Genomic DNA, 14,774 nt, shown 5'->3' on the forward strand with positions numbered 1-14,774 from the left:
TACAAGACTGTACGCTCATTTGTTTGTTACTCTTTATTGTTTTGTTGCTGGTTCACATTTAAAATAAGTTATGATGAACCCAAATGATGCTGCGCCTTGGTCTACCCATTTCGACGAGCGTTACAGTCATGCAAAAGTAGATGTCCTAACTGACTTGCCAAATCTATAGTTTGTTAACAAGAAATTTGTGGAATGGTTGAAAAACAAGTTTTAATGACTCCAACCGAAGTGTATGTAAACTTCTGCCTTCAACTGTACTACCCGACTCTCAGACAATGAGAAACAAGATTCTCTGGTCTGATGAAATGAAGATTGAACTCTCTGGCCTGAATGCCAAGCGTCATGTCTGGAGGAAACCAGGGCCTTGCTCATCACCTGGCCAATACCATCCCTACAGTGAAGCATGGCTGTGGCAGCATAATGCAATGGAGATGGAAGACTAGTCAGGATCGAGGGAAATATGACGGAGCAAAGTACAGAGGTCCTTGATAAAAACCTGCTCAGGACCTCAGACTGGGGCGAAGGTTCAACTTCCAACAGGACAACGACCCTAACCACACAGCAACATAGTGGGAAAATAGCGGTGCAGAGACACTCCCCATCCAACCTGAGCTTGAGAGGATCTGCAGAGAAGAATGGGAGGAACTCCCCAAATACAGGTGTGCCAGGCTTGTAGCATCATCCCCAAGAGGAGTCGAGGCTGTAATCGCTGCCAATGGTGCTTCAACAAAGTACTGAATAAAGGGTCTGAATACTTATGTGAATGTATTTTTTAAATACATTTGCAAACAAATCTAAACCCGTTTTTGCTTTCTCATTATGGGGTATTCTGTGTAGAATGATGGTACACAATTGAAATACATTTTAGAATAAGGCTGTACCGTAACTAAAAGTGAAGGGGTCTGAATACATTCCGAATGCAGTGTACACTGACTGAAGTGGATCAAACATATGATGTTAATAAGGGATCGTAGCATTCAGCTGGCGTCACCTATACGGTCTATGCCATGAAGAGAGCCGGTGTTCATAATAAAATCTTGGAACAAATGAAAACGGCCTACAAATGTCAACATCCCACAGACAGTGCCGAGAACCCAACTGGCCTTGTAGTGGTGATCGTACTCTCCCCTCTTCTAAACTAGGGCTCATACCCTCTTATTGCTTTCCCATAACAAACCACGTGAACTCCTTTCACATGGAGCCTGTGATGACACAGCACTTTGTGAATGTGGGCACTGTAGCCACAGGAGCCAGCATGTCCCCCGACTGACACCGGTGTCTCCGCTAATGACAATTACTGCTATTTACCTTCTCTGCCTGGCATGGCCCTTGTGGGTGGCATGAGAAAAAATAAACACTTCTGAGACTCCCCAAGGTTTGTGGGAAACACATCTCACCCCTCCCCCGCCCCCATTTCCATCTCTCTCCCGCTCCTTCTCCTTTTGCCACTGTGTGTCCTAATGAATACATCCCGTGTCTCTCACCATGTTCTCCACATTGCGCAGGTACTTGGCACACTGGGCGTGCCCGTTGTACTCTGCCAGGTCGGCCGCGGAGAAGCCGTCCTGATCCCGTATGCCCAGGTCCACGCCGTTCACCACCAGGATCTGACAGCACTGAGAGAGAGAAAGAGAGAGCGAGAGTAGGGAGAAGGAGAGTGAGACAGAAACACGAAAAAAGAGACAGAGGAAGAAAGAGACAATAAGAGAGACAAAGACAGAGAGGTCAGCTCGTCAAAAAACTAACTGTCTGGGATGTTGTAAAGAGAGAGTTCACACAACAGCTGTGAGGCGTCTAACCTAAGGAAGGGAGACAATCTCAACTTGCCGCTCTCACTTGGATAGTTTCTGGACTAGTTTCTGGACTTGTATGAAGTTACCTGTTCGTTATTCCCATCCCCCTTGGTGTCTTGACTAGCCTCTCTCCCTTCCTACCCCCTCTCGTCACATACAGTATGTCCGGGCACTGCCCTTTGACTCACCCTCCCCCTATCTTCCCCATCTTTCAAATACTTGAACTCTTCAAAAATACCTTTAAAAACAAACACCACAACACGTACGAGTCAACCAGCTAATGTCAACCGCTGCTGATTGTGATCTCTAATGGGTGTGTACTGTGTAAGCGCACGCATGCTTCACAGCCCTATATGATGTCTCAACCCATTGACCCATTGTCTTATCCCCTCCGCCGACAGATCCTGCCAGTCACAGACCTCTGCTACAAGTGTGACATCAGCAGCCTCATAGACTTCAGGTGCCGATTGCACCATTAAGCGGGTCGTAACGATACTTCCGTTAATATACCTGTTGCACCACCTGGGCGTAAATTCAACGCCTAGTAGGGACCAGGCATAGGGTGTGAAATTGGGCCGATCATCATGAAACGCATAAAAATCTATAGCAATCTATATTTTCAAAAGCATGCGAGTCTCAGGTTCATATTTCACAACCTCTGTGGGCTGTTGGAGTTGCATATACGTGGTCGATAGTAAATAATAGCCTACACTTGATTTAGGCTACATTAGCATGCTAAATATTTGTTTCTGATCAGTGATAGCTCATATATTCGTTGGCTCATCTATCACCTCCACTCATTTGCCCAGTCAGAGATCAATTAATTGATTAGGCAAGTTAGTGGCTTTTGGTCGAGTAGGCTACCATTCAAGAAATTTTTTTTATCCACTTGTTGAGATGTGCAAACTACACAAGATGATCATGAGCACCCACCTCAACTTAACTAGGCTAGGCTGGTAACAGCCTAGTAAATGGACGCTGCCTAGAAACCATCATAATGAAGCAAATCTCATTAATGTGCATTGTTTATGCTGGACAGCTACGACTAGTCTTATTTTTGGTTAGTGCAACAGGTGTAAATCCGGATCACAAAGTCGGACGTAGCAACGCATTTAAGACCAACTTTTTTTACGAGACCAATTGGTGCAACCGGCCCCAGTATCCCAGACTGTTCTGTGGACAAATGTCATCCACCACCTACCAACTCCCTATATACATATAACATTTTATTTGTCACATGCGCTGAATACAACAGGTGTAGACCTTACAGGGAAATGCTTACTTACAAGCCCTTAACCAAAAACGCAGTTTTAAAAAATAAAAATTATATGAGATAAGAAAAACAAATAATTAAAGAGCAGCAGTAAATAACAAAAGCAGGGCTATATACGGGAAGTGCCGGTACAGAGTCAATGTGCGGGGGCACCGGTGTCGAGGTAAATGAGGTAATTATGTACATGTAGGTAGAGTTATTAAAGTGACTATGCCGTACACACTACCCTCTGTCGTGCCTTGCGTTTGGAGGCCGAGTAGCTGCAATTACCAGTCAGTGATGCAACCAGAATGCTCTTGATGGTGCAGCTGTAAAACCTTTTGAGGATCTGAGGACCCATGCCAAATCTTTTCAGTCTCCTGAGGGGAAATAGGTTATTACGTGCCCTCTTCGCGACTGTCTTGATGTGCTTGGACCATGTTAGTTTGTTGGTGATGTGGACACCAAGGAACTTGAAGCTCTCAACCTGCTCCACTACAGCCCCATCAATGAGAATGGGGGTGTGCTCGATCCTCCTTTTCCTGTAGTTCACAATCATCTCCTTTGTCTTGATCACGTTGAGGGACAGGTTGTTGTCCTTGCACCACACGGTCAGGTCTCTGACCTCCTCCCTATAGGCTGTCTCATTGTTGTCGATGATCAGGCCTACCACTGTTGTGTCATCGGCAAACTTAATGATGGTGTTGGGGATCAGAGGGGCAGATGTGTTGTTACCTACCCTTACCACCTGGGGGCGACCCGTCAGGAAGTCCAGGACCTAGTTGCAGAGGGAGGTGTTTAGTCCAAGGGTCCTTAGCTTAGTGATGAGCTTTGAGGGCACTATGGTGTTGAACGCTAAGCTGTAGTCAATGAATAGCATTCTCACATATGTGTTCCTTTTGTCCAGGTGGGAAAGGGCAGTGTGGAGTGCATTAGAGATTGCATCATCTGTCGATCTGTTGGGGCGGTATGCAAATTGGAGTGGGTCGAGGGTTTCTGGTATAATGGTGTTGATGTGAGCCATGCCATGACCAGCCTTTCAAAGCATTTCATGGCTACAGACGTGTGTGCTACGGGTCAGTAATCATTAACCTCTTCAACCTATGGGGGCGCTATGTCATTATTGGATAAAAAGACGTGCCCGTTTTAAGCGCAATATTTTGTCAAGAAAAGATGCTCGACTATGCATGGAATTGACAGCCTTGGAAAGACAAAACTCTGACGTTTCCAAAACTGCAAAGATATTATCTGTGAGTGCCCCAGAACTAATGCTACAGGCGAAACCAAGATGAAGTTTCATACAGGAAATGCCCCAGATTCTGAAGGCGCTGTGTTCCAATGTCTCCTTATATGGCTGTCAATGCGCCAGGAATGAGCCTGCCCTTTGTGTCGTTTCTCCAAGGTGTCTGCAGCATTGTGACGTGTTTGTAGGCATATCATTGGAAGATTGACCATAAGAGACTACATTTACCTGGTGTCCCGCCCGGTGTCCTGTGTCGGAATTATTGCGTAATCTGTAGGTCCATGCGCGTTCCATTTCTTCAGAAGAGAAAGTCAACTGCCACGAAGAATTTTATCGTCGATAGATATGTGAAAAACACCTTGAGGATTGATTCTAAACATCGGTTTGCCATGTTTCTGTCGATATTATGGAGTTAATTTGGAAAAAAGTTTGCGTTTTAATGACTTAATTTTATTTATTTTTCTTACCCAAACGTGATGAAGAATGATGAAGAAAACGGACCGATTTGTCAACACAGATAATATTTTTTGTAAAAACGGAACATTTGCTATCTAACTGAGAGTCTCCTCATTGAAAACATCTGAAGTTATTCAAAGGTAAATTATTTTATTTGAATCCTTTTCTGTTTTTTGTGAAAATGTTGCATGCTGAAAGCCAGGCATAAATCCTATGCTAGGCTATAAATACTGTTACACAAATGCTTGTTTAGCTATGGTTCAAAAGCATATTTTGAAAATCTGAGATGACAGTGTTGTAAACAAAAGGCTAAGCTTGAGAGCAAATAGATTAATTTCATTTAATTTGCGATTTTCATGAATAGTTAACGTTGTGTTATGCTAATGAGCTTGCGGATAGATTTACACAATCCTGGATACATGTTTTTTTCGTAGCTAAACGTGACGCAGAAAAGGGACCGATTTGTCAACACAAATAATATTTTTGTAAAAACGGAACCTTTGCTATCTAACTGAGAGTCTCCTCATTGAAAACATCTGAAGTTCTTCAAAGGTAAATGATTTTATTTGAATCCTTTTCTGGTTTTTGTGAAAATGTTACCTGCTGAATGCTAACGCTAAATACTATGCTAAATGCTACGCTAGCAATCAATACTGTTACACAAATGCTTGTTTTGTAATGGTTGAGAAGCATATTTTGAAAAACTGAGATGACAGTGTTGTTAACAAAATGCTAAGCTTGAGAGCAAATAGATTAATTTCATTTCATTTGTGATTTTCATGAATAGTTAACGTTGCGTTATGGTAATGAGCTTGAGGCTGTAGTCACGATACCGGATCCGGGATGGCTCGACGCAAGAAGTTAAGCAGGTTACCTTAGTGTTCTTGGGCACAGGGAACATTGGTGGTCTGCTTGAAACATGTTGGTATTACAGACTCAGGTTGCCAATGTCAGTGAAGACACTTGCATAGTTTGTTAGCGCATGCTCGGTGTACAAGTCTACGTAATCCGTCTGGCCCTGCGGCCCTGCGAATGTTAACATGTTTAAAGGTCTTACTCGCATCGGCTGCCGGAGAGCATGATCACACAGTCGTCCGGAACAGCTGATGTTATCATGCATGTTTCAGTGTTACTTGCCTCAAAGCGAGCTTAGAAGTTATTTAGCTCCTCTGGTAGGCTCGTGTCACTGGGCAGCTCTCGGCTGTGCTTCGTTTTGTAGTCTGTAATAGTTTGCAAGCCCTGCGACATCCGACGAGTGTCAGAGCCAGTGTAGTACGATTCGATCTTAGTCCTGTATTTACACTTTGCCTGTTTGAGGGTTCGTTGGAGGGCATAGCGGGATTTCTTATAAGCTTCTGGGTTAGAGTCCCGCTCCTTGAAAGCGGCAGCTCTATCCTTTAGCTCAGTGCGAATGTTGCCTGTAATCCATGGCTTCTGGTAGGGGTATGTACATACAGTCACTGTTGTGATGATGTCATAGAGGGACTTATTGATGAAGCCAGTGACTGATGTGGTGTACTCCTCAATGCCATCGGCAGAATCCTAGAACATATTCCAATCTGTGCTAGCAAAACAGTCCTGTAGTCATCTGACCACTTTTTTAATAGACCGATTCACTGGTGCTTCCTGCTTAAATTGTTCTTGTCAACAGGAATCAGGAGAATATAATTATGGTCAGATTTTCCAAATGGAGGGCGAGGGAGAGCTTTGTATGCGTCTTTGTGTGTGGAGTAAAGGTGGTCTAGAATTATTTTCCCTCTAGTTGCACATGTAATATGCTGATAGAAATTAGGTAAAACTGTTTTAAGTTTCCCTGCATCAAAGTTCCTGGCCAATAGGAGCGCCACCTCTGGATGAGCGTTTTCCTGTTTGCTTAAGGCTCATTGAGTGTGGTTTTAGTGCCAGCATCGGTCTGTGGTGGTATACGTGCTTTCAGTTCATCCCATTTATTTCCCAGTGAGTGAACGTTAGCTAACAGTACAGATGGCAAAGGCAGATTAGCCACTCTTTCCACGAAATCTCAGTTTATTTCTCCAGCGAATGATGGGGATGAGTGCCTGTTCGGGTGTTTGGAGTATATCCTTCCCAGAAGCTCTTATCGGTCATGAGATGTACAAAATAAGTTAAAAACCATGTGAAAAAACGGTTGGTTAAGAGCCAATAAAACAGCCCCCCCCCCCCCGGCACCATCTATACGGTAGCGCATTAAAAACTGCCAACCAACACACAAACACACACACCTCCAGCTCCCCGTTCTCAGCGGCGTCGTGTAGCGGCGTTCCGCCCCAGCTGTCGGTGATGATCTCGCCGCCGTGCAGCAGCAGCCAACTGAGCACCTTGGCGTGGCCACGGCTGGCGGCAAAGTGCATAGCCGTGGCACCGTCACCATCCCGGTCGGACAGGCTGATCTCTGTGAAACTCACCTGCAATGGGACAATAGTAGAGGTTAAACCAGACAGGGTAAAACTACGGCCCGCGGGCCAGATCCAGCCCACCAGCCAATTAGTGTAGAAGCGGATTTAGAAAATTAAACAAAAAAATGTGTCAACTGAGTACGGAGCTTAGTTCATTAGAACAGCTGTTACGTCAGTAACCTCCGATGTCCGCTAATTGCAGGGGGAACAAACCGATCAGTTTCTGAAATTATACAGTAATAGGCCCACTGTTCTTAATTCTGAGTCATTCTTCAGTGTCTTTCCTGGAAACACCTTCAGACAGCTCACCTAAATGTTCTCAAACTCAACCAAAGAAACCAGTCCAACGTGTTCACGAAAAGAAGTAAGTTAATAACTTTTGAACTATTGTTCCAGGGAAGATGAGTTTGAATGGCGACATTTTGTTAGCATGCTGCCGTTACCTAAGTTTGCTAATTGGCGTTAGCTAAATTTCCTAGCTGGAGCTGCTTTTTCCCCTTTGTAATATTCATTACCCATACAATTAGAGTATTACAAATGCAAGAACTATAAAACTATATTGGTTATTTATGCCTATGTACTGAAGAGCACATTTCAAGCACAATCATTGGACTAGCAGTTTTACGCAATTTCTGTTATACAATAAATATACAATAAATCTTGCTTGCCAGCATTATTATCTTTTTTGTTGCTTGCCACATACAGTGGGGTAAAAAAGTATTTAGTCAGCCACCAATTGTGCAAGTTCTCCCACTTAAAAAGATGAGAGAGGCCTGTAATTTTCATCATAGGTACACTTCAACTATGACAGACAAAATGAGGGGAAAAATCCAGAAAATCACATTGTAGGATTTTTAATGAATTTATTTGCAAATTATGGTGGAAAATAAGTATTTGGTCACCTACAAACAAGCAAGATTTCTGGCTCTCACAGACCTGTAACTTATTCTTTAAGAGGTTCCTCTGTCCTCCACTCGTTACCTGTATTAATAGCACCTGTTTGAACTTGTTATCAGTATAAAAGACACCTGTCCACAACCTCAAACAGTCACACTACAAACTCCACTATGGCCAAGACCAAAGAGCTGTCAAAGGACACCAGAAACAAAATTGTAGACCTGCACCAGGCTGGGAAGACTGAATCTGCAATAGGTAAGCAGCTTGGTTTGAAGAAATCAACTGTGGAAGCAATTATTAGGAAATGGAAGACATACAAGACCACTGATAATCTCCCTCGATCTGGGGCTCCACGCAAGATCTCATCCCGTGGGTTCAAAATGATCACAAGAACGGTGAGCAAAAATCCCAGAACCCCACGGGGGGACCTAGTGAATGATCTGCAGAGAGTTGGGACCAAAGTAACAAAGCATACCATCAGTAACACACTCAAATCCTGCAGTGCCAGACATGTCCCCCTGCTTAAGCCAGTACATGTCCAGGCCCGTCTGAAGTTTGCTAGAGAGCATTTGGATGATCCAGAAGAAGATTGGGAGAATGTCATATGGTCAGATGAAACCAAAATATAACTTTTTGGTAAAAACTCAACTCGTCGTGTTTGGAGGACAAAGAATGCTGAGTTGCATCCAAAGAACACCATATCTACTGTGAAACATGGGGGTGGAAACATCATGCTTTGGGGCTGTTGTTCTGCAAAGGGACCAGGACGACAGATCCGTGTAAAGGAAAGAATGAACGGGGCCATGTATCATGAGATTTTGAGTGAAAACCTCCTTCCATCAGCAAGGGCATTGAAGATGAAATGTGGCTGGGTCTTTCAGCATGACAATGATCCCAAACACAACGCCCGGGCAACGAAGGAGTGGCTTCGTAAGAAGCTTTTCAAGGTCCTGGAGTGGCCTCGCCAGTCTACAGATCTCAACCCCATATAAAATCTTTGGAGGGAGTTGAAAGTCCGTGTTGCCCAGCAACAGCCCCAAAACATCACTGCTCTAGAGGAGATCTGCATGGAGGAATGGGCCAAAATACCAGCAACAGTGTGTGAAAACCTTGTGAAGACTTACAGAAAACGTTTGACCTCTGTCATTGCCAACAAAGGGTATATAACAAATTATTGAGATAAACTTTTGTTATTGACCAAATACTTATTTTCCACCATAATTTGCAAATAAATTCATTAAAAATCCTGTGATTTTCCGGTATTTTCCTGGATATTTTTATTCTCATTTTGTCTGTCATAGTTGAAGTGTATCTATGATGAAAATTACAGGCCTCTCTCATCTTTTTAAGTGGGATAACTTGCACAATTGGTGGCTGACTAAATACTTTTTTGCCCCACTGTTTGTGTGCTACTCTGGTGACGCTGGTGTATTCCAGTAGGACATTCCTTCTAGCCTTCTAGAACATTAGTTTTAACCTTTAGCTATAGCTTGTTTTCCACCATAATGCATTGCTTTGCTTTAAGCATATTAGTATTTCATTTGCATATTGCAGTTGTATGTTGCTCATAACATTTCATATCAATAGCATTTTATTGCCATGAATTAGGCTCTTTGTGGTCTCTGGATATTAATATACACCCACATTGGATTTATTTGGAGCTTGTATAGGACCAAAATATACTATAAAATATACTATAAAATAGTACAACAAAAACAGTAGAAGAAATATCCAAAGACTGCATGAAGTGGGGACCATTTACCTACCAGCCAGACGATGACAGTGTTATGGCCCATTTGGGCGGCAGCGTGCAGAGGTGTCATCCCGTCATTGGCTCTGATGCCTGGCTCCGCCACACAGTCTTTCACCAGGTATTGGACAACCTCCAGGTGACCTTCCTGGCAGGCCAGGTATAGGGGTGTGGCACCATTCTTTGTTTGGGAATTGACAACACTAAAGGAGCATAAAAAAATAGACCTGTATTCAGCTTTATTTAATGAATTACCATATTATTACATTGTGATTCTTGAACAACATAACTACTTTGGGTTAACCAAGAAGAGTGTATAAACATGTATACGGTTGCTAACATTGGGCAGTAATGTTATTCTAGGAGGTTTTCTTTGTACCCAAACTAATGTAATCACTGACAGGTCAACATAACTCCATAACAGCCCTTGGAATAAGCTCGGTCCGAGTTTCCACCTTAAGGATCCTTGCCATGAGGCTCCAGTCCAAGTAGCCATGACTGGGGGAGTTATTCTGATTAGCACATCGAGCCAACTCCACCCCCTGGAGCCAAACTCCGCCCTCCCTGTTCCCCAAAGGCCAACTTGGCAGTGGAGAATTATTTGCCCTATCCAATGACAATGCCTCTGCTTGCCCCAGATCTCCTAGTCACAGAGGGAGTTGAAGGAGTGAAGTGAAGTGCTTCCCTTCTAAATCCCATACAGCCTTGCTTTATTTGGACACTGACTGACAAGCCGGGCAATGATTCCAGTAAGAGGCTTACTACCCTGCTGGTTCTGTTCCTCACTACCTCAGGGTTAACCAGGTGACAGTAAGTGGTGACAGGCCAGAGGGAGGGAGGAAAAGAGATGTAAAGAGGGGGAGGGGTAAAGGAGGAGGGGTGTCTCCCCTCAAACCAAACACAATTGCACCCAGTTTCCCCTCACAGAATAGAGACAGCAGTTAGAACCCAAGCCAACAACTTACTCGACTAAGTCGAGGTTGTTACTGAAGCTATATTTGGGCGATGTATACGTTTCCTGGATCCAAAAAGTAACACCTTAATTAAGTAACACCTCCTTTCCTGTCCTTTGTTCCTTGAAAATATGACAAAGGCCCAAATCTTAGGCGTGACCAACGGGGCATCCTTGGGGTGCATTTGGGGCGAGGTTTCAGGTAAAAACAAGTGCCCTTTAAATATTTAAATGCCACAGGAAGGGGACCTAATCTGCAGTTCTATCATCAGGAAGTAGGCAGATGGCTGCATTATTCATGAGTGTAACTAAAGTGGGCCGGAGCTCTCCTGCATCCCGGGGTTTGGAGAGGGTGCGCAACACACGGTATGTTTATGGAAAGGGGCTGACACTAACGTGTGAATATTGACGCAACACACAAACCCCCTCAAATATACCTTAACACTGTATAGAAACTGCATCAATGTGTCTATGTGCTCTTATGAGATGCCTCATGACAAGGGTGACTACTGAGTTTTAGCCTACACAGACTCAGGTACTCCACTAAAGGAATTGCTTTAGGAGTACAGGTGTAGATTTCAAAAGGGCTTAACAAAGAGGCTTATCTTTGTGCGAGGGTAGAAATACAAAGTGTGACAATAGATGATACCCCGTCCCACACGCCCTCAACAAAAACATGCACACAAGCCATTTTGTTTGTCTGTAACTTGTCAACTTGAAATTGCCTCCACTATTACTGGATACAATACACACCATTCTCCCTTCCTCCACGTTCAGTTTATGTAACAAAGGGCAATCTTATCTTCATTATTAGCAAAGTAATAGATGTTGTCACACTAATAGGCTTCTTGCCTGATAAAAGCTTATTGTGTTCTCAGTGACTTTTCTTGTTTAAATAATTAAGTGACCCATGACGAGAAACGTTTTCCTCCATACTGTTACAGAGGACTGAAGAAATTACATACTTTAACCAGCATACACCCCCCCCCACCAAAAAAAATGTAAAATGACTTACATTCTCAACAATTATTAGGTGTTACTATTTTGTTTTTTTCTATCTTACTGTTACCTGCACCCTCATACAGTCTCAACAGATAAAATCACATAGAAAATTATTGGCACCCTTGATAAAGATGACAAAAAAATGTATACTGAGCTATATCGAATGCTCCAAAACAATTGGAAAACTATATTATTACTTTTTTCTCAAAAAGATGTGTCAATAGTATTGGCACACCTGAAGATTCTTAGAAATAAAATCAAACAAAATTACATCCGCATTAACGTTCAACTAATGTGATTAGCATGATGTTGCTAGTAACAAAATAATTCCCAGGACATTTTAGACAAAAACTTGGTTGCCTCTGCCAGGAGACTGAAACTTGGGCGCAAGTGGATCTTACAGCAAGACAATAACCCCAAGCACAAATCAAAATCCACAAGGAAATGTTAATTGGCCATAAAAAAAAATCATAATTTTGCTATGGCCATCTCAGTATTTGGACTTGAACCCCATCAAAAACCTCTAGTTTGAATTGAAGAGGGCCGTCCATAAGCGCAGACCAAAGGATAAAGGATATGGAAAAATTCTGTATGGAGTAATGGTCTATATCCATCCCAATGTGTTCACCAATCTCGTTTTTTTGAAGGCTCAGTGCAGTTATCCTCGAAAGGGGAGGGTGCCAGAGTATTGAAAACAGGGGTGGCAATCATTTTGACACCCATCTTTGAGATTTTTGTTTTATTACTTGTTAAACATAATCTCTTTTTCTGAGTAATTGCAAAAGCATAAAATAATTTTCCATTTGTTGAGCATACAATATAGCTCAGTATTTGTATCATTTATTATATAGTCTTTTTTGCTAATCCTTATGAAGGACGGCAATAATTTTGGATGGGACTGTATATATTAGTTTTTTGATAAACAACACCAATAGCGGTTCACAGACTTGGATGAATCCAGACACAACAACACATTGCTAGACTCAACAAGATATATTCTTAGAAAGTTAAAGATTCTAATCCCCCCCCAAAAATAGCTTTTAACCTTCAACTTATGCATCCTTTGACCCTAACAATGACCCTAACATAGTTGCGCTAAATATCCATCTACTATACTTGGCTAGGCAGAAAATATAGCATGGAAAAGGGACGTGGGAAAAGTGGGAGTGCATTAGGCTAATCCAAATCCTACACTCTAAATATACTTGAGACGTTCTAGATGCCCGAGTGCCACGGTGGGTGAACTTTCAGCAGCATCTCGCTCTCTGGGTCTAAAGCAGGGGTAGGCAACCCTGGTCCTGGAGTGCCGCGGGCGCTTCATGTTTTTCATTTAACCGACCTGGAAAACCAGGTGTGTTGAATTTAGGCAATCATTGAACTGAACAATTAGCTAAATTGGTCTGATGTGGTGCCTCGTTGGAACAAAATCCTGCAGTACCTGCAGCACTCCAGGAACAGGGTTGCCTGGCCCTACTTTAGAGCCAGAGAGAGAGATGCTGCTGAATGTTCACCCACCATGACACTTGGGCATCTAGAATGTCTCAAAAGTAGATTTTATGGCCCTCAGTCGGCAGCAGTCGCCCCACCCCTTTTGACCCCATGCTGCAATTAAGCCCTGGCAAAGCTCTTAATCTGCGCTAATTGATTGCATAACATGTTCCTTCTCTCTCGCTTTCTCTGTGAGTCTGTGCAACCATCTCGCTGAGGTTTATTGCCAGTTCGTCGCCTGTCTTTTATGTTCGAGCAGCACTATCAGCGGAGACACAGCACGTCATCCTGTTAGCTTTGTGGAGACACAGCACATCATCCTGTTAGCTTTGTGGAGACACAGCATGTCATCCTGTTAGCTTTGTGGAGACACAGGATGACAGGGAAGTACAATTCACAGATTCAACCTTTTGAGCCCAGGCCCATACATTTGGTGGCCATTGTCTAGGAACTTAATCTGCATCAGTCCTGCATCCCTATCCCCATTTTCTACCACAAAAGACAGACAGACATAGCCTAATGAGCAGCACACTGCTGACAGCTGAGTACTTGGCATGTTGACTATGGATCACACCTCACATTACACTAGGCTCACACACCTCACACTAGGCTACCTGCTGGGGTGGCAGGTAGCCTAGTGGTTAGAGCTTTGGGCCAGTAACCAAAAGGTCGCTAGATCAAATCCCAGAGCAACAAGGTAAATGTCTGTAGTTCTGCCCCCTTTGTTCTTAACTGACTTGCCTAGTTAAATAAAGGTCAAATAAAATTGGCTTCACTTCATAGCTGCAGCGGAGTGAACTGAACTGAACTGACCTCCTGTCCAGACAAACAGTTCACAGCTAACTAAGTTACCGTAACTAAACAGTTGTATAACTTTAGTCATCCGTTTTGTGCAAATACAGCACAATATTAGGCTAAACAATGGAACACTTCCCACGGTATGTTGTGATGTCAGAACTGTGATGTAGATTGACGATTTCACCGTACAGTTTTAGAATGGTCAGCCTAACTCAACTTTGTAAAAAATAAAAAACAAAAAGTACAAATGTGAGAACTATTGCACATGAATGGCCTTGCCTTGGAGTCAATTATCGGAGCACTTTAGAGGTGATCTGTGGAATGGATTCTAGGGCCTTTGATATTTTTTTCTGCACTGTAAATTGAGCAAATGTTTAGCATATGGGTTTCCAAGGCCTTGAAACCATCCATCTGTAATAACGTGCTCCAGACAAATCCAATCCTTACCACATTCTGTGCAGCTAGCTAAGTCGGATTACTACCAACAGGAAAAGGAAACTATATGGGGGCTAAACAATGATGATGAATGTAGCTTTTTACATTCCGCTAACTAGTGCTCAATAAAAGTAAATGAAGGAACAGTGTCGTATGATAAAGGAGAAATGCTTCCCTTGTGAGGGGTTGCCTCCCTTGTGATTTCTGAGAGCTAAGGTAACAGCTGTCAAACAGGCCAATTACCCTTTGAAACCCATAAGATAACATTCTGTTCGACGCCGTATAATAAACCGT

General features: G+C 43.1%; 1 protein-coding gene across 1 annotated transcript in view; it reads right to left on the reverse strand.

Annotated features, from left to right (window-relative positions):
* The window catches only part of espn (espin), a 107,935-nt gene that overhangs the window by 74,896 nt on the left and 18,265 nt on the right, over nt 1–14,774 (reverse strand). The window contains 3 exon segments of the mRNA XM_046343563.1: nt 1,485–1,616; nt 6,985–7,167; nt 9,822–10,008. Coding sequence (XP_046199519.1) covers nt 1,485–1,616; nt 6,985–7,167; nt 9,822–10,008 — 502 coding nt within the window.

This window comes from Oncorhynchus gorbuscha, linkage group LG03, assembly GCF_021184085.1.
Source record: "Oncorhynchus gorbuscha isolate QuinsamMale2020 ecotype Even-year linkage group LG03, OgorEven_v1.0, whole genome shotgun sequence".
Classification (NCBI taxonomy): domain Eukaryota; kingdom Metazoa; phylum Chordata; class Actinopteri; order Salmoniformes; family Salmonidae; genus Oncorhynchus; species Oncorhynchus gorbuscha.